The sequence below is a fragment of the Heterodontus francisci genome, chromosome 43 (genome assembly GCF_036365525.1).
Source record: "Heterodontus francisci isolate sHetFra1 chromosome 43, sHetFra1.hap1, whole genome shotgun sequence".
Classification (NCBI taxonomy): Eukaryota; Metazoa; Chordata; class Chondrichthyes; order Heterodontiformes; family Heterodontidae; genus Heterodontus; species Heterodontus francisci.
This window is the reverse complement of record NC_090413.1, coordinates 12,163,385-12,183,422: the sequence shown is the minus strand read 5'-3', so window position 1 is coordinate 12,183,422 and position 20,038 is coordinate 12,163,385. Positions and strand designations below refer to the sequence as shown.

General features: G+C 42.9%; 1 protein-coding gene across 8 annotated transcripts in view; it reads left to right on the top strand.

Annotated features, from left to right (window-relative positions):
• Positions 1–1,730: 1,730 nt before the first annotated feature.
• The window catches only part of pbx4 (pre-B-cell leukemia transcription factor 4), a 609,025-nt gene continuing 590,717 nt past the window's right edge, over positions 1,731–20,038 (top strand). For 6 of the 8 annotated variants that reach the window (XR_010970948.1, XM_068020890.1, XM_068020886.1 and 3 more), the window contains exons 1-2: positions 1,731–2,283; positions 8,093–8,166. Coding sequence is in view for 7 of the 8 variants with exons in the window: in XM_068020890.1 (XP_067876991.1) it covers positions 2,105–2,283; positions 8,093–8,166 (253 nt within the window). In the remaining variant the exon portion in view is untranslated. Of the gene's footprint in view, positions 2,284–5,869; positions 5,966–6,078; positions 6,218–8,092; positions 8,167–20,038 lie in introns of those variants that run through there. The other 2 variants (XM_068020889.1, XM_068020888.1) reach the window with 2 other exon arrangements.

Below are 20,038 nucleotides of genomic sequence, written 5' to 3'. Positions count from 1 at the left end.
CAGAGCTCCAGCAGTTTGCAGCCTGTGACAATAAGTAAGCTATAATTTTCGTACCTGGCATAAAGAAGCTAATTTTCCAGCGCCAAAATTAATAAAAAAAGTCAAGTTGCATGAAGTCCAGACTTTATTCATTTCCTGACATTTTGGTCACCCAGTCCTGAGTGCTTAACAGCTCAGCCACGGTGGGGGTTGATGGGGTTTGGGAGCCTCCTCTCTTTCTCATCTCTCACTGCCTGGCTGAACACTGGTAGTGGAGATTACTCACCTGTGTCCTTCCCACCATTGGCACCGGTCCCCTTTCTGCCCCCACCACAGCCCATCCTAGCAGCCTGGGCTGCATCGCTCCTGATCCAATATTCATCCCTCAACCATCGCTGAAAACAGATGATTAGGTCATTATCTGATTGCTGTTTGTGGGATTTTGCTATGCAGAAACTGGCTTCAGTGTTTCCTACAATACAACACTGACTGAACCTTTGGCACATCCTGAGGTTGTGAAAGGTGCTGCAAAAATGCAAGTCTTTCTTTCCTCTGGACAATATACTTTGCACCAAATCTCCATCTCTGTTTTTATTTCCAGTGAATTATTTTCCACAACTTACTGCATCAACATTACGATAATTAAAATAGGCCACTCACATAGGTAGTAGTGAAAGTCAAACAAAATGTCAAAGCAAACCTTCTCCCCTCCAAGATATTCATGCACCAAGACTGAAGAGGAAGACCTCATGTAACGTTCGCTCCGTTTGTTTTTTCTCGCCAGGAGAGATGCAGTGGTATTGTATGAACGGAATATAGATCTGTGACAGGTGATTCATTGTAAGTAACCCACTTGCACAGCGACTGACATATGTCACTGGTGACGGGGACTGGTTTATGCAGCTAGAGCAATTCACTGGTTTAGTTTCTGTAAACCACCAGTCGCTGACATGTATGCACTATTTAAGCATGTGTAGATCATTCTGGCAGTGGTGCCTTAACAGCTAATACAACTACTGCCACAATGAGACTGTGCTGTCACCTCCAAACATTGCAGACACATTATCTAACTGACCTGAGTCAATGATTCTGCCTTTTGAGGCAGAATGATTTCTCATTTTATATATTAAATTGTCTTGCACTGCAAAAAGTAAAACTGCAAAGAAAAAAAATAACATATACAATGGAAATTGGTAGTTTTAAATAAATAAAACACTTCTGCACACTTGCATCTGTTGTGTTTGTGACCCGTCTCTCAATAGCTTATTTTTCGTAAACCATCACTCAAATGTCGTGCATACTCTCACCAATCTGCCAATCACTTGGTTTGGAATGAATCAGACTCACAGCAGCATCAGGGCAACTCGCAACAGCAGGGGCCGTTGCCTAGCAGCCAGAGTTGCCAATCACCTCGCGACGTTCCCCTGCCAATCAGCCCTTCAGGCAGCGACCTTCGCCGCCGGTCTCCAAGCAGCGGCGCCTGTCAATCATCACCCTGGCGCGGCCGTGGGCGGGCCTCGGCGGCCCCTCGAATCCCCGCAAGCCGGGAAAAGCCGTCCATCACGCCGGCGGCCAGCCAATCGGGGGAAGAGCTCGGGAGGGGGTCGCCTCTCTGAGCCACGCTGTACCCGCCCCCTCCTCCGGCTCCGCCAATGAGACGAGAGAGTGAGGTTCTGGTGAAGAGGGAGGGGGCGGGGCGGCGCTCGAGTGCATCCCCCCCCCCCCCCCCCCCCATCTCGCGCCGTCAAAACAGTCGCGGGCGAGGCGGGTGATCAGGGGAAGCGGCGCTCGAGCGGTGGCGGTTAAAATTCAAATCGCTCCAACGTTCGGTCGGCTTGTGCTGGGCGGGCGGGGAGGAGGCGGTGGCAAGTCAGCCCGGAGTACACCCGACTGTCTGATTTAAAAAAATATTTTGCTCCTTGACGGGATTTGTGGATTTAAACAGCAGGAAGAGAATCAGTGACATTTCCCCGAGGGGGGGGGGGCGGGGTGTTTTCTTGTGAGGGGTGGGGGGGAGGTGATTTTAAATTTAATTATTTATTCCCCCCCCACCACCTCTCTCTGTTTCCTCCTTTGGCCACTTATTCTCAGAGTCTTTTGTGTGTGTGTTGTGGCCGGAGTGGTGATGGAGGACCAGTCCCGGCTGCTGCAGCCTCACCCCGGGGTGGCTCTGGCTGTGCACTCGCTCCCCCCTCACTCCCAGGCGGACGGAGGCGACCCCGAGGGACGGAAACAGGACATCGGAGACATCCTGCAGCAGATAATGACCATCACTGACCAGAGCCTGGACGAGGCGCAGGCCAGGTCAGTACACACTCCTTTGACCATCCCTGCAACGTTTCCCCCAGCTTAGAGCTCAGTTTAAATCAAACATTTCCCCAACCCACCTAAAATAGAAATAAAAGCAGCATCCTCGCAGAAAGGAGCAAAAAGTTTGCTTCCAATTGCAAATCCTTAACGCCCCTCTGATTTTTGCTTTTTCTGCAAGTTTCTTCGGGATTTAAAAAGTAAAGTTTCAACTTTCTCCCATCGTTTTATTCATTAAAAAGCTACCTCCCTACTTTTTACCAGCTTGTGTTCTGTGCAAAGCTTGTGTGCACTTGGCAGAAAACAGTTTTTTTTCTGATTTCCATAATTTCTTAATTTTCTGAGGGGAGAAAAACAATTCTCTTCTCCCCCCCTTGACTTTTACTCAAGAGTTTGCATTAAGATAAATATATGCAGGTGTATTTAAAAATATAGATTTGTGAATTTTGTACAGCCCCAGAGTCGAATAGCTTTTGCATTGAATGCTATTCAACGTATTTATTGGGGGCTGATTTTTGGCTCATGCATTGTCCAAATCAGTGCAAAATAATAAAGTGGTGAAAAATCGCAGTCATCTTTGGCAATACAGGGAGGCATGGGCTCTCCTTGTGATTATAGATTTACCTTTGACCAAATAGGTGCACCTAAAATGTTCACATTGCTTGGGGCTGGGGGCAGGGTCTCTGGCACATTTGGAGCCATAACTAAAATGTTTAGCCAAATGCTAATTAAATTTCTATTTGACTAATGTGTCTTTTGACCTTTTAATCAAATTGGCTAATGGTTTTGTGAGAACGAGGACGGCAGTAGGCAAAGCAGCTCCAGCAATTGGCAACGTTTTGTAATAAAAAAAAGTTTTGAGTTGCTAGTAAATGGACTATCAGATGAAATGTAGTTTGTTCAAACTTCCCGAGGGAATAAAGGAAAACAAATAGAGCCGGAGTGAAAAGTTTCTTCAAAACACATGCTTGGCGACGGCAATCTGTCTGCAGTTTGAACAAGCTGAATAGGTTGCTTATTACACAGAGCTGATTATTTTGGTTAAATTCAAAAGGTTTTGTGTTGTTCACTTTGCAGTAGCTTTTTTTGGCAAATAGTGAATTTGGCTCTTTTAGAATGTTATGAAGACTTTTCTTGTAATTGTGCTCACATTCACAAGATAAGATCTAGATTAGATGCAGTGTAAAACAATTTTTGAAGAAATCTATAGATTAGAATGAAACTACCATGTATCTTTATGTTTGCAAACTGATTATTGCAAATGACTAGTGACAATAACAATTAACTTCAAAAAAATTCCAACTGCTTAAATTCTTTTATATTTATTTTGTTTGACTTTGTTATTTTTCCACAAAAGAATCTTTACTTTTGATAATGCCACTTCATTCTGACCTTATATATATTTTAAAAAACACACAAGTCACGGTTTGGAACGTGTGCATTAGAGAAACAGAATCATGGCTGTGTGCAAGTGTTGGAAGATTTTTTTAAATTACTTGCCAGACCAGTAATGGAACAATGTATACGTTAAAAATACGTTTGCTGCTGCATATTTCCCCCATATTCTTGTATCATCCCCCTGCAGTTTATTGCAATTAGGAACAGCAAAGAAAAGGGAATCATGAAGAATTAAGAGGTTATAATTTTCCTGGATTTTCTGCTAAAATGTGGAGTTGTGCATCAAAATTGCAAGTTGCCCAAAATGCCAAAATTGTCGCTGTCATTACCAGTCATTTCAAATTGAGTTGGATAGATTTAAAGTGGTGGAACATTCACTGAAGATGATAGACAAACTTGCCAGTAAGCTTTTCTGTATAATTCAGTAGTACTAGGCAATTGTAGTAGTGAAAGCACTATTTATTTCTTTGCTTGCATGGAGTGCAATTTATTCTATGCTAATTGCAGTATGATACCTAAAGAATACATAACTTCTTCTTGCATTTTAATCCTTTTGACTATATACTTTATAGACTAATTAATTGATTACAAATTTTAATCAACAGATAATTAATCTATTCATCAACTTGTCATCAAGCCAGTCAGTGTTGGCATTGTGACTAGGATGGGTTATGAGATTAGTGAGAGAAGTGAAATGGGGCCAGAATCCTGCTTGCTTCAAAGTGAAATGAATGAAGCTTTGATGCTTTACAACTTGCGTACACCCACAGTTCTGTTTCAATTCCATAGAAATTGGTGACATAATTGCATTACCACACCAAAGCATACAGTGGCTTTTTAAAAAGATAATTAATTTGATGTGATTTTAACACAATACTCTGCAAGACATTGAGCTCATGTTTAACCAGAAATATTTCATATTGTAACATTTACAAATATTTGGCTAATTTTTCAAGAAATTGATTAAGACAGTAAGTCTGCTGTCACAGCTATGGCTATGTGGCTTATTTAAATTTTTAAAAAATCAAGTTATAAAAATGTAGGATTTCAGGTTTTGAAATGGAGATTTTTATAAAACTGTTGGTAAATAATGTAAGCCAATGTACTTATTTTGCTGTAGATTCACATTTTGGAAGGCACAGACTGAATTTGTCTTTATATTTTATCCAGTGTCCTGTTAGGCTGTATAGTTTATCTTCAAATTGGTTTAGATCTAAACACCGCACGTCGTGTTCCCCGTTGCCTCCTTTGAATGATCTGCTTTATTTCAGACACTTGTGCAATAAAATATCAGTTGAACAAAAAGGGCATATTTCTGTATGGTGTTCTGCAAAGAAAAGGACATGTTTAAATAACTCAATTGGGCTATATTAACAATCATTTAAGTGTTATATTTCTACTGGATTTGTCTACATTTTTGGCTATGTTTGAATATGAGATGTGTAATTGCCATTAGTGTTAGCTGTGCTATCTTCAGTTAAGCTAAGCTTGTATATATTAGGGTGACTTGACACAAGCTTGCATGTTTTATTTTGTGTTTGTATATATGTGGAAAACATGTTTTTATGTCTTTGATTACATTGTATTGCACATTATTTTGTACTCTGCACATTGAGATGGTGAAAAGATCTTCAAACAAATTTGGCACCAGCTTCTGTTTTTGAGTTCATGATCGGCATGTTGATCTTTTACATCTCATAATATTTTTGTCCTTTCCTGAAAGTAAAGAATAAAATGGTTGCTGAAAGAGATTTTACCACACTGTAGTTCAATATTTATAACCCAGTATTACCAACTATGCATCATTTAAAGATTTTGGCTGCTAGACTCAACTGTATGCACTGAAGAAATTGTCACCATTTATAGTAAAGTGCTAAGAAATCTGTATTGCTAACTAATTTACATAATAGGACTATGCTTGATATTTGTTTTTACTTGAGCATTGTAATTTTACTATATATGCTAAATCCTGTGTTTAATACTGAATTCAACTTGAAATTTAATCTTAGCACATCTATTTCTATATAATAACTAACAGCAACTAGTCTGCTATTTATTTACAGCATCTTTACTTTGATACTGCTGAGGTTTTCTGCTGGCTAACAGTGTAAAGTGCAGATCTAACCAGTTACAAAAAGCAAAACTACTTTAATGACTAGAAACTAGGCTTTGCAATAGTCAGTTTCTGTGGCTCTTAGCTATAGTTTTCCTTCCAACCAAAATTGACTTCAGTTTGTGTGTGATTTCCAGCTAGCTTTCTTAGTCACCTCCTCTGTGCTGGGTTTGTCATTTCATTATTGTCTATCATGTTTATTTACACTGGCATTCTTTGTATTTTGCCATGCGTTATATGTTTGTGTTTTTAGAAAGAGGCGTTTTGTTGGATTCCTTCGTTGTCAGAGGCTGTGTTTGTGTATCTCGCTATGTTACAGGCGGCATAGAACTGAGCCTGTGGTGTTTGGTTTTGCAAAATGATAATCTACTGGAGGCTCGTTTAACTGCAAAATTTGAGATGTTTTCGTGGAAGATGTTTGTATGCTTATATTTTTTCCTTTTAAGCTATTTGTATTTGGCCTATTGGAAATGGTCAGCATATTTACATCTTGGCCAATTTTAAGTGGTTCGTTTATAGTTACAGCTGCACAGTAAATTTGTGCTTGACTGGGGAATGTGGATCTTAGGTTGTTGTTTAGTTTTTAATTTACTTCAAGTTTATACTTTACATAATTTCTACAAAGCAGCATGAATAGTGCACTATTGACCCTTTCACTTTCATAGAGTAACACTAGTATTTCAAAACTTTGTATGATACAAATAGATACATTGAAATTATTATTGGCATCTTTTCAAAACTCTCAGTACTTGGTTTTGCTACATGGTAAATAGTACTAAGTTTTCACATTTGGGTTGAGTAAGTTGCTGGTATTCCTCATTTCGTTCTTTGATGTACTCTTTATATTATGGAATAGGACTGCCTTGGGTGTAGGAAGAATGCTTCATCATGAATGGTACTTTAAGCATTTAATTAAACTTAATTGACAATAATGGGTTGGAAATAGTTTTGTTTTTGTGCAATTCTATTGACCTGGTGCTATACCTTGCCTGTTTTTCTGGTTGGTTATCTAACCTCTTCAGTTAAAATTTCGGTATGCAGTTTTAAATTCAGCCTTCAAAATTTGCCCCAGCGTTGCACACTAGGCAATTGGTGCAATTGAAAGTATGCATAGCCTAACTGATGTGGGCTTTTGTAAAATAAATAGTGCACTGGTATGGGGAGATGTAGGCATTGGAATGTAACATTTTTCCATAAGTAAGATTATATATTAACCGCAAATGTTCATTGAAAATTTGGTAAATAAAAGACATGGTGAATGATTGTAATTGAAGTGTGTCGGGCCATGGGTTTGGGTATGAATTCAGAAATCGGCCTTATGCTTCAGCAAATACATCTTGGTGTTGAGGTTTCGTGCTTAAGAGTAAGTTTGTACTTCAGGGGTTATAAATGCAAACATTAACAATACACGTTTACAGATAAATTGCACCGAGTGAAATATTTAACTTTTAAAGACTTGTGGCGAAATAAAAACTTGGATTACGGGCATTAAACTTTCAAAACCGCATGTAAGGCTTATTTTTAAGTAGAATGGTTTTACGATATCATATTTCAATTAGTCTACAAATAATTGAACTAATAACCGCTTGTAGCAACCTTCAGCATGAACATTACCCGCTGAACGTATATATAACTTAAATCAATGGGCCAGCTTTACTGCCACTTCATTATTTAATACATTTCAAAACTCTAACTGAGAAGATGAATATATTTAAAAATAATATTCCGGTTTAGAGGAGGGAAACGAGACGGACATCCTTGGGAAATCTAAGATAATAGGAACGATAGTACAGAATACCGTATTAATGTTTTTCGTGTAGAATAACTCCGTGTCTATACCGTGTGTTTGAGCGTCTCTAATCGGTTGTCACCGAACATGAACAACCCTTTGGGCAGTTAAACACTCTTCATTGTGCGCTCACTGCAGCTTTTGTTGAGATTTATGGATTTTTGCAATACTGACTGGCTGTAGTGTATAGAGATTTTAAGATTCAAACAATATTTTCGCCTATAATCTAAGGTATTTCACATATTTTAGATAAAAGCGAAATTCGAGTTCGGGAGCCGTTTCCAGTCGTTGAATGCTGATGTTTTTTTGGTAAATATTTTCGGGTCCAGCCGCTGTCACTTGCACAATCTGGGAAAGTTCGCTCGTTTTTCGAGTCTAAATGCTTTACATTTTTAATTTTGCCAATATTGTGCATTCTGACGATATGTTCTGCCCGATGAACTCGGCGTTTGCCATTCTCACTTTTTGTGGAAGGGGATCCTAACGTGTTTCTAATTATTTTGCAGAAAACACGCGTTAAACTGTCACAGGATGAAACCGGCTCTCTTCAGCGTTTTATGCGAAATCAAAGAAAAAACAGGTACCGTTTAGCAAGTCCGCTTAACGTCTTTTCCCAATGCGAGAGTTAGAGAGACAGAAGCTTCCTAATTCGCCATGTTAATGCGGTCAGAACTCGGGGAGTCCGGGCCGATAGGCGCCGGCTACTTGCCAGCCTTGTTCGGGGAGGATCGACGGCTCACCGCCGCTTTAGCTGATAGCTGTCGGTTTTTGCTTTTGTCGTAGTTTTTACTTCTTTCGTTTTGGTTCATGTGATTTAAGTTTTTAAAAAAAATATGTGATTTGGACGAAATCGGTGAAAATAATGATCTGAGTAAAAGTGCCAGCGCGACTTTGTTACCTGCTGAATTTAATTGTGTTAAAATTAGTTGCACTCACTTTGTGATAAATGAAGAAGAAATCGTGTAAAGGTATAAATGCATTTCGTTTGCAGTGTCTTCCTGTGCATTAGGTATAAATTTATATATGTTTATGAAATACTGAAGATTGCAACTAAATCATAATGTGTGAAAGTAGGCACCCAGAAAAGGATCGGTGGGCTGGAAATGGCAGATCTAGGCAGCTTTGTACAAGCACAATAGCAGCAGAAATCTCAGGACAAAAGCATCCCCGTTCCTTTTATTATCGGACGATTAGCAATCACTTCACAAAGTTTGGGCCTTTTGTCTAGTCTAAAGATCGTTAATGAGCCTATGGAGAAGTCTTTTTTTATTAGTTCGGGGAAGGAGCCAAAATAAAGGCGATTGAATTGCAATTTTCAAGCATTATTTAAAAAGTTTAAAAGATCAAGGTTTTTCGAAGGGTGGTATCGCTAGCCCCTTTAAGAGGGAAATGTTTACCTCCTTACCTTTATCTTTAAGACAATATCTGTTAGGTCAACATGGGGGTGGGAACTGTGCTTCTAAAAATACATAAAATATTTATAAGGATCAACCATGTTTATTTTGTAAACTCCAAAAATGCAGATGTGGTCCACAACTTTTTGGGGGCTTATTCGAATTTTTTTGTAGTTTGGTTGCAACTGGTCTAATTGGAGCCTAAATAATAGCCCATCTAATACTTCTTAAGCATGCCTTGGGAAGAATAATGTCAACAGAACATTAAATTTGTGTATCATAGGTTCAGAAAATTAATTTATATTTGGTTGCATCATAAGTTGCAATAGGAGGAAATACTGTGGGATTGACTGTATAAAAGTTTGTAGTTTCCAATGTTTTACTGGAGTTTATATGGCTACTGTATATGTAGCTGTATCACACTGGAATTCTTTGTTTCAAAAAAACCATGATATGCATTGGACGTGTTTTAATTTTTGATCCATATCCAGCATTTGTATTTTTGTTGTAATAGCTTTATATAATAGCTCACTGTTTCATTTCATTTTTTTTTCAAATATCTGTGCTTGGAAATGACTAGTCACAATTTACAACATGGAGTAAACTTGTACAGTGTGAAATGCTTCTCTACGTCTTGGAGCTAAAGCATTTTAATGAAATAAAGCTTTAAAATAATTGCTGTTACAATTCTGCAGAAAATAGAGATATTGCAGCTCAAATTGGTTGCTGATACTTTATTTTTCAGTACCTTCAACAGTAATGTTGTGAAAAGCTGGAACATTCACTAAAATGCTACATCACCTTCAACTGTGGCAGCTGGAGCTGTCAGCCTGCAGGAAGTCTGGTTCTGGGCTTGCTGCACATCTGACAGTTTGACCAAAACATTCTAAATTTTCACAGAATCCTAGTAGAGGGAATGGAAAACACAGAGTTTTATTATAATCTTTCAGTTCTGGTGTTATGTGGTATGTTTTACTGATAATATATCTGTCTTTACGAAATATAATCCAACCTTCATGCATATGGAATAGATATTCACCAGCAATGTGTTCTGATCTATGTCTCTGTTATTCAGCCTAACTGGCTAACTTGAAAGTGGGTTGTGGTCAGCCTGAGTGGAGTCATCCCACTGCTGGCCATAACAAAGCTTATTACAGTTTTATATTTTCTGTTGGAGGAATATTTGTGCAGTTGGTGTCTTCACTAAAACTAAATCAGCTCTCTATCCATTATGATATTCTACTGATAAGTATTCAACTGCTATTCTCCACATGAAAAGGAAATATGAGGAGATTTCATGCAGTGAAGGGACTCTAGTGTAATGGGTTAATACATTGGCCTTTCACCTCTTGTGACCTGGGTTCAACTCTTTCCCAGATTGCTGCAATTAATGTTGCCTTTATGAGCTGCAAGAAGACAATGTGAAATGGATTTTTGACTGTTTTGAATCTAGTTCCTGATGAGCATGAGTCAACAGTAAACAACCACCCAAATCTGGCGCTAATTGGCATAAATTTGTAATCTTGCTCAGGGGATGCCATAGCTGGTATGAAAAGTAGTAAAACTCACTGGCACAGTAGGGTGTGCATATGTGAGGTTGAAATGAAGGCACATTGTTCAAGAACATTAAAGGGAGTCTCACTGTTACTCTACAGAGATCGAGGGTGCTTGACGCTAGGTGACGTAATGGCGTTAGTCAGGTGAGGAGGGGTCAAAGGGCTTCTGTCTTTTCTCTCTCCTTGTTTGACCAACAGGTTTAATTCTTTTTTAAAGTGGATGTACTGGCCAATTCAGAAGGTGTTTGATTAGTTCCTTGTTGTGATCATAACAAAAAGGGCATAGTTAACATGGATTTATGAATGGGAAATCATGTTTGACGAACATGTTGGAGTTTTTTGAGGATATTACTAACAGAAATGATAAAGGGGAGTTGTTGGATGTAGTGTATACTTGGATTTTCTGAAGGCTTTTGACAAAGTCCCCCACTGGAGGTTGGTTAGCAAAATTAAAGCACATGGAGGTAATATACTGGCATGGATTAAGGATTGGTTAACAGGCAGAAAACAGAGTAGGAATAAACAGATCATTCTTGCGTTGGCAGGCTGTGACTAATGGGGTACCGCAAGGATCAGTACTTGAGCCCCAGCTGTTCACAATATATATCAATGATTTGGATGTCGGGACCAAATGTAATATTTCCAAGTTCGCAGATGACACAAAACTAGGTGGAAATGAGTGTTGTGAGGAAGATGCAAAGCAGCTTCAAGGGGATTTGGACGGACTTAGTAAGCAGGCAAGAAGGTGGCGGTTGGGATATAATGTGAAAAAATGTGAGGTTATCCATTTTGGTAGGAGGAATAGATGTGCAGAGTATTTCTTAAATGGTAAGAGATTAGAAAATGTAGATGTCCAAAGGGACCTGGGTGTCCTTGTCAATAAGTCACTAAAAGCTAGATTGCAGGTGCAGCAAGCAATTCGGAAGGCTAATGGTATGCTAGCCTTTATCGCAAGAGGATTTGAGTACAGGAGTAGTGAAGTCTTACTTCAATTGTATAGAACCTTGGTTAGACCGCACCTGGAGTACTGTGTGCAGTTTTGGTCCCCTTACCTTAGGAAGGATATTATTGCCATAGAGGGAGTGCAACAGAGGTTCACCAGACTGTTCTATGAAGAGAGATTGGGGAAACTGGGCCAGTATTCTTTAGAGTTCTGAAGAATGACAGGTGATCTAATTGAAACCTCCAAAATACTTAAAGGGATAGACAGGGTAGATGCAGGTAAGATGTTTCCCCTGGTTGGGGAGCCTAGATCCAGATGACATATTTTCAAAATAAAGGGGACGTCACTTAGGACAGAGATGAGGAGAAATTTCTCTACCCCAGAGGGCTGTGGAAGCTCAGTCATTGGGTATGAATCGAGATTGACAGACTTCTAAATACCAATGACATAAAGGGATATGGGGATAGTGTCGGGAAAAAAAGGCACTGAAATGGATGTTCAGCCATGATCGTATTGAATGGTGGAGCAAGTTCGATGGGCTGAATGGCCTACCTATGTTCCTAACCAATCAAACAGGTTTTCATGAGTTAACAAAGAAAGAGGTGAACTTTACTGTTCCTAAACCGAACAAATAAAATAATAAACTCTTACTGTCACACATACACAAATAGGTTACAGAGTGGGGAAAGGTAGATTGGTTGAGGTAGAGTCCATTAAAGAAAAGTATACAGGCTGTGGAGTTTGGTGATTAGGCTGGCTTCTAGGTGAATTCAGTGGGCCTGAGGCTTTCAGTTTGAAAAGGTAGATGACTGGTTCGGTGAGTCTCTTGGAGATAGCAATGCAGATGATTTCCTCCAACGGTGTTTCGGATTGTAGTCGGAGTATGCAAAGGTGGTCAGTCAACAAGCAGGATGTGAAAGCTTTCAAGCAGGAGTAGAGAGAGAGGGGGACCCCCCACTTAAGGTCTGCTCATGTCAGAGTCCAGTTGCTTCTCCTGTGCTGCAGAGAAAACACCAGCTCAAAAACCACAAATGGGGGAGGGGCTTGTCACATGACAGTCACTCAGTGATTCAAACATGGCCGTTAGCACTATTTCTCTGCTTGCTGAAAAGAACAGGTTGTTCCTTTTAAACTTCCTGGGTCTTGGTTCTTGCTGGGAAATGCACAGACATTTCGTCTCCCACCTCACAGTCCTTTGCAATGTAGGGTACAATGTAGCGAACTAGGTGATTGTCTTTAGCTAACAGTAGTCATCCTGTTTTAAAAGTTCTTCAGATCTCCAGTCAGTGGATTAAAGAAAATTATCATTCAACATAGTACATTGGCGTAACACCTCCCCACGATGATGTCAACAGGAACATTTCATTATGAGGCCACAAATGAAAAAGAAACTGTACACATACACTCATCAGCCTCACTGTCATAGCCATACTCTAGTTTTTTTTAAATCCGGGATTGTGCAAGAGCACAACTGGGGAACTCCAATTACTCTGACTTGGCTCAATCAGTTTGTGCTCCAGCATACACTGAATTTCCTTGTGTATTCGTACGAGATCTTCCTTTTCCAGTTTCTCTATCAGTGAACTCAACCCTGGATTCAAAGTTCATAATTTTGTGAAAATCATCCAGTGCTTTGTGTACCTGTTTTTTTTTTCTGTGCTCGTCCAGCCTGGCCCACAATTCCTCCTCAGGATACTTGACTTGCTGTCATCACCACCCTCCAGAAACCTTGTTTGGGCTTAGGGTTTTCCTTTGGCTTATAAGCTATTCTGTGTCTCCTTTCCGAATTTAAATGTTTAATTTCTGGTTCTTCATTCTGAATTTCCTCCTGAACCTGGGTCAGTTTCCTGGGACCTAGGTGATAGGGATTTTGTTTTATGGAAGGAGTCTCTCCTACATTCACATAGTGTAGGGTTAGGGTTGTGCACCCTAGTTTGTCTCTGCAGATCCCTTTAAATGCTGTGACTAGTATTGTTAGGTCTGTTCTGCATATAAATAGGAGAGCATGGTGTCTAATTTCCCTGACATTTCAGTGTTAGCTAACCAGACAATGGGGTGTTCGATTTGGGAATCCTCCAGGCCTCCCTATCACCTTGCTCTTTCCTGACTGCCTGATAGACTTGTGCTCGTTAGTCCCCTTCCCGGCTCTGATGCCGTTTTAACATATTGATGTGGCACAGCCTTTACTTTTTCCTACGATCTGGGGTGTCCATTATATAATTCACCTTGCTAATTCCCTTTACTACTCTGTACGGGCCACTTAACCGGGCTTTCAACCGTCCTCTCTGTTTTGGTTATAGCACTAACATATGGGCCGGAATTTTACCGGCATTAAGCGTGTCTCTTCGGAGGCGTCCGGATGGCAAAATGAAGCGCGATGATGTCAGGCCGTGTCCCCGGCTTCATTACGCGCAGACGTTATTTTACCAAAGTCGGAAGTCGGGCGTGAGCAAGTCTGCGCTCGCCGCCCGAATACAAGTAATTGAAAGGTAATTGAGGTCGTTTACAAAGCAATTGACTACAATTTTACGTCTGAGGTCTGATTTAACGCCCGTAAATCGGCTCGTGGGGCGTGTCGGCCAACCGGCAGCTACATAAGGGCGACAGGCATTGATTCAGGAGGGAGTTGGAAGTACAATTTTCAGTTTTACTCTGAAATAATTCTAATGCTATTTGTATATCTTGACAAGGTGTGTGACTTGCAACTAGTGCTAAAGGATTCATCTGAATGTTCTGCACTGCTGATGGGGACCCATCAACTTTGATTTATGTGGTGAAAGGAAGGGGATCTCGTGAGCCAGTCCTAACTGCTGGAAGCTAATACCTGTGGTCAGAGCATCTGGTGAGTAGTATAGCAATGGGAATTGTTCAATGTGGAGGTGGATCATCAGATGAGGAGGACCTTGCCCCTATGAGGGACAGAAGGACAAATGGGCAGGGGAACGTGCAACAAGCTGACCCAGTGCACCATCGTGATGTGGGAGGGAGAGCAGGTGGCAGAGTCGCCCGTTAGCGAACACATGTCAGGATACGTGCCTACCCACCAGGAGGGGCATACCCGGCTGCGTCTGAGCTACCTGCAGCTGTCACATCACCAGTGCAGAAGAAGACTGTGGCTGTCACGGGAGACTGTCACATCTCTTTGTGAGATGTTAGCAGTGGATAACTGTATCAGAGGCCATCCAATGCTGGTCGCTCTAAAGGTTACAATATCTCTTAACTTCTATGCGTCTGGCTCATTCCAAGCCTCAGCAGCAGACTTGTGCAGAGTCTCACAAGCAGCAGCGCACCACTGCATCAAGGTTGTGACTGATGCATTGTTCCAACGTGGTAACCAATTCATCACGTTCAAGGCGGAAACACTTGTGAGGCTGAGAGAGTCAGAGGCTTCAGCACTATATCTGGGTTTCCAATGGAACAGGGCGTGATTGACTGTACTCATGTGGCCTTCAGAGCTGCAGCAGGTCAGTTGGGGGCATTGATTAACCGCAAGGGATATCATTCAATGAACATTCATCTCGTCTGTGATCATCATCAGAGAATCATGCAGGTGTGTGCACGTTACACTGAGTGTTGTCATGATGCCTCATTCTCCGAAACTCCGACGTACCTGCACTTTTCAGGCCTCCAGACAGAATGGAGGGATGGATACTTGGCGACAGGGGTTATCCTCTGAAGACATGGCTCATGACACCAGTGAGGAATCCAAGGGGTCATGCGGAGGAACGATAAAATGAGAGCCATGCGGCCACCACAGTGACCATCGAACAAACGATAGGCCTGCTTAAGATGAGGTTCAGTTGTCTTGACCGCTCGGGTGCAGCACTGCAGTACGCACCTTCAAGGGTTTCAAGAATAATTGTCGTCTGCTGTGCCTTGCATAACCTGGTGACTGAAAATGGAGAGATACTGGAGGAGGATCAATGTCAGCGCGATGTGTCATCAGATGACTATGTTTCTGATGATGAAGCTGGATACAACTGACTTGATGGTCATGGAGAGGAAGCTGAATTTCATTTGGATCTAAGTGCTCGATAGACAAGGGTGTCTTTAAGAGGCAGATGTTTCCATTGAGAGTCTGTAAATTTTCGCACAATTGGGATTACTGTATGACAAGACTAATTGTGAGGCTCTGAAAGGGCAAATTCACTCACCTTCACGGGGAGAGAGAATGCAACGATGCAATCCTTCACATGAGGTACGCCACCCAGGTGTGAGACCTTACATGTTGAACTACTTTTGTTGAGCAACGATGTTGGAATTGACTTCAGGAAAGCCATGACAAAATCTCAGAGAACCCGATTTTATTACAATATCTTATAACACATTCAAATAAAAAACCTTTCAATTCACCCTGTGAACCATTAGTGATGTTAGTGATTTCTTAAATCTTTTCCGAGTGCTCTTTCGGGTGCATGATCCCTCGCCACCAGACACACCAGAGGCAGGTGGCTGTACTGTTTGCTGCCCTGCTTGTGATGACTTTGGCGGACGTCCTCCGCTTGCTTGCGGCCGTGAGGGCCCCGGCATCTCGGGGCTCTCCTGAGAAATCTCATGAGTACCCTGTAACACCCTGGGATTTCGCTGATCACATGTCCCTGGCAGAGGGAGCAAGGAGCTGGAGGATGCATCAGTGGCGCCCTGAGAGGAGCTCCCATAAGCAATCTGCTGCCCTTGTGCCCTCGTGAGGCTTGGACGATCCTCAATGGTGACATCCGAGGGATGAGCGGCCTCGACCTGGCGCCAGCGCATCACATTCTACTCTCTGCTCTGTTCCAGGGAGGCCACAATCGATCTGACGTCACGAAGTGCATCCAGAACTAGCCCTTCCACTGCAGCTGCCATTGGGCGAAGCCAGATGTTCAATTGCCTGAGAGTAAGCAGAACTCATAGTCTGGATGGATGTAGTCAGAGTTTGATTAATTGCGCGCATTGTCTCGGGCAGCTCCGCCAGATTTCCAAGGACCGCTTGCTGCACCTGCAACATCTCCCGCCGAATGGATGTTCTCAAAGGCATGTCATCAGCTTGCTGCTCTGCACTGGCCTGGTCTCCCAAACTCCTCCGACTGTGTGAGGCATCGGCCGATTCTGCATCCGGTGGCTGGCCTGGCACCTTTGCTGTGCTGACACCTGGATGTGAAATCGAATCCACGGATACGCAAATCCCAACTGAGGTGTCTGTATCTGCGCTGGTGTTTGGTGCGTCGTGAGGATGTGACGGTACGCCCTTGGAGGCGCCCTCCTCAACCTGAGTGGTGGATGGTGGGAAAATCATATTGATCAGTTTGATCAGAAAGCCAGAGTGGAGAACATGTGTTTGAGTCCATTATGGTCACATCAGTGTGATGGGACTTTTGAGGGACTACTTTATTTTGTTCATTAGTAACTCCTAACAACATTGGCCCATCAACGCTCCCCCACCCTGTCCCCTCTTTCCCCGCCCCACCCCCGAAATGCACAAATACACCACTTTCTGGATCACTCACGATCATGGCCATCTCCACCAGCCTCGCCATCTGCTATGGCTTGTCCTCCTTCCTCCCCTGCTATCATCAATGCGTACTCCTCCATTCTACTGAGGAATGCTGGGCAGGCCACGCCACCACCTGTCCGGGACCCCTCTCTGGCGTTGTGTGCCCTCTTTTCCTAATGAAAGAAAAAAATTAGGTCAAACATTTGTGTGCGCATTTCACGCAATCAGCCAAATGGGTTGATGTGGCTTTTAACTGCTGTGCCATTGCTGAGCGTGCCCTCATCAATCCCTCCTTAACGTTCATCTCACATATGCCCGTCTTGCATCCCAATGCAAGGAGGCAGCCAGGCAATGATCACCCTCCCTTGACAAAATAACGATTAGATGAATGAGGTGAAGCAGGTCATTGAGGTGCTTGCGGCACTGTATCCATGTGCACTGAACGACGCTACGGCTGCTGACCTCTTCTGCGATCTCCAGCCAGGCCGCCTTTGTCACTGTCGACAGTCGCCTTCTACCATCTGGGTTGAAGAGGATATCACGCCTCTCCTCAACTGCCTGAAGGAGGACCTGTAGTGAAGCATCCGAAAAACAGGGGGCTGAGCGAGTGCTTCTCCCCTCCATGACTTCCTTCATCTGTGTTTAAATCTCTAACTCCTTCTGCACTAACAGAACTGTAGCCTCTCAGTGAACCACAACTACTACTGCTGATTTTGAAACAATGAATGAGTACCTGGTCAATTTCATTGAGGTAAACATTTTTCAAGGGTTTACGTCAAACATTCCTGGACGTGGCTCCGCCCCCAATGATGTATATCTTCCTGCCCGCACGAGCCGATTCAGGTCTCAGTTACGCCGCGGGGCCGCTAATTGGCTGCCCCGCACGTGATGCCGGTGGATAGGAGAAGCAGCGCGGGAACGGAGGCCGCATCCATTTGAGTTCCACCCGTACCGGAGCCAGCGATTAAGGTAAAATTCCGGCCACGGTCTCTGGGCTGAAATGTTCTGGCCTTGGCATGTTTATCTGCCTGCCTTTTCATAGGTGTCTGGGAAGTTTTTCGGTGTTCCTGAGCCACCTCACAGGCTTTCATGAGCCATTCTCGGAACATGGAGATGTAGTTTAACAGGGAAGATTCATCCCTATGTTTCAAAAACTTCTTCTTGATTAGTTTTAGATGACCTCTCCCCTCGCCTCTAATTCAAAGGAACTAAAGCCAGTGGACTCATTAGCTGAGTCTCTTTTAGCAAACAGAAGAAATCCCAGCCCTTTGTCCCACTCATGGGGGTACTCATAGAATATTCCCTGATCATTATCTTTAGGGTTTGATGGTACCACTCCACAGCCCCTTCTGAGTGTGGGCAGTAGGCTGAGGACTTTAGCTGGGTTATGCCCAGATTATCCATAACCTTTTGAAAAATACTGGGCATAAAATTGGTGCCCTAATCCGACTGGAACTCAGCAGGCACCCCATATCGGGTGAAGAATCGGGTTAGCCCCTGCACCACTACCTTGGCAGAGATAGTTATTGGAGGAATAGCCTCTGGAATTTGAGTAGCTACATCCATAATGGTGAGAAGATACTGGTAACCCCATTTTGGTTTTGGCAGGGGCCCCACACAATCTACCAGCACTCTGCTGAATGGTTCCCCAAAAGTTGTTATGGGAATTAGGGGTGCAGGTTCCACCGCAGTTTGAGGCTGTCCCACAACCTGGCATGTGTGGCAAGTTTTCCAGAACTCCATGACATCCTTGTGGTGCTGTGGCCTGTGAAAATATTGTCTAATGGGGGCTTGGGTTTTTTTTGATACTGACGTGTCCAGCCATTGGAATATTTCCCTACGGTACCTTGGCGGCACCACTACCTGGTGAACCACTTTCCACTCTTCGTCTGCAGGTCTATTATGAGTTCTCCACTTCCTCATCAGCACCTCATCCTTTAAATAGTAGTACTCTGAAACTCCCTCTGCTTCAGCTTCAGTTTGGGCAGTCTGTGCTAACTTTTGTAGCCCTAGGTTGGCTTGCTGAGCCTCGACCAAGGAAGACCTGTTTAACCCATCCTTTGGGTCCTCTAACTTCCCAAAGAAAGTTTCAGATAACCAGACAGTAGGGTCATCTGGCTGCACTGCCAGTTCAGCCTCCTCAGACGGAGCTTGTTTGGCTATGGACTGGGTCACCACACAGTCAGGAGAAATACCAGGGACCTTTTCCTGTAACTGCTCTGTTTCCCTGACCTCTTTCGGTCTGTCCAAAAACCACTGGCGACGTGACCACCTTTGTTCCCGCCAGATCATTACCCAGGAGCAGGTTGACCCCATCCACAGGTAAACTAGGGATAATCTCCACAGTTATCTGTCCTGAGTAAGGTCGCACTCTAGGTGCACTCGGTATAAAGGTATGGGTATATACTTGCCTCCGATACCATTTACTAGCACTCTAACATTTAATGCATTCTCTGGGCGGGGGAAAGGTCATGCCTTTTCCCAGCAGAAAGGATTGGGGGCCCCTGTATCCCTAAGTATGACTATGGGCTGACTCACCTCACTTGATGGATATGGGATCACTTTTTTTCCTCTGGGCACAAAATCCTGGTAACTTTCGGGGATTTTGTTAAGTTTTCCTGCACTCCCAGCAGTAGGTTTACTGGGTTTTACTGTTGCAGTTAAGGCCACTGTCTGGTCCGCTGTGCTTTCCATCAGGGCCCCTGTTTTTACACTGGTCTGGTGTACCCGAACCAAACCTATGGGTTTTCCCCATAGCTTCCAGCAGTCAGATCGAAGGTGACCTGCCTTTTTACAATGGAAACTTAGAGACTTCGGGCATCACTTCTGTTCTCAGCACCTTCCTTTTTGGTCAGAGGAGGGCCCCCTGTGTTTCCAGCTCTTCCTTCTTGCTCATAGCTGTTCATCCTCCTATCATTCTCCCACCTTCTATCCTTTTCAGGTTTTTGGATGTGACTAAGGGAGGGTTTCCCTTGGGGCAAGGGTTTGTGAATAAGTGTGTAATCATCAGCCAGGATTGCTGCATGCCTGGCTCTTGGAACTTTTTGTTCTTATGGAAAGGGGAAGTGAGTTTTTGAACTCCTCCA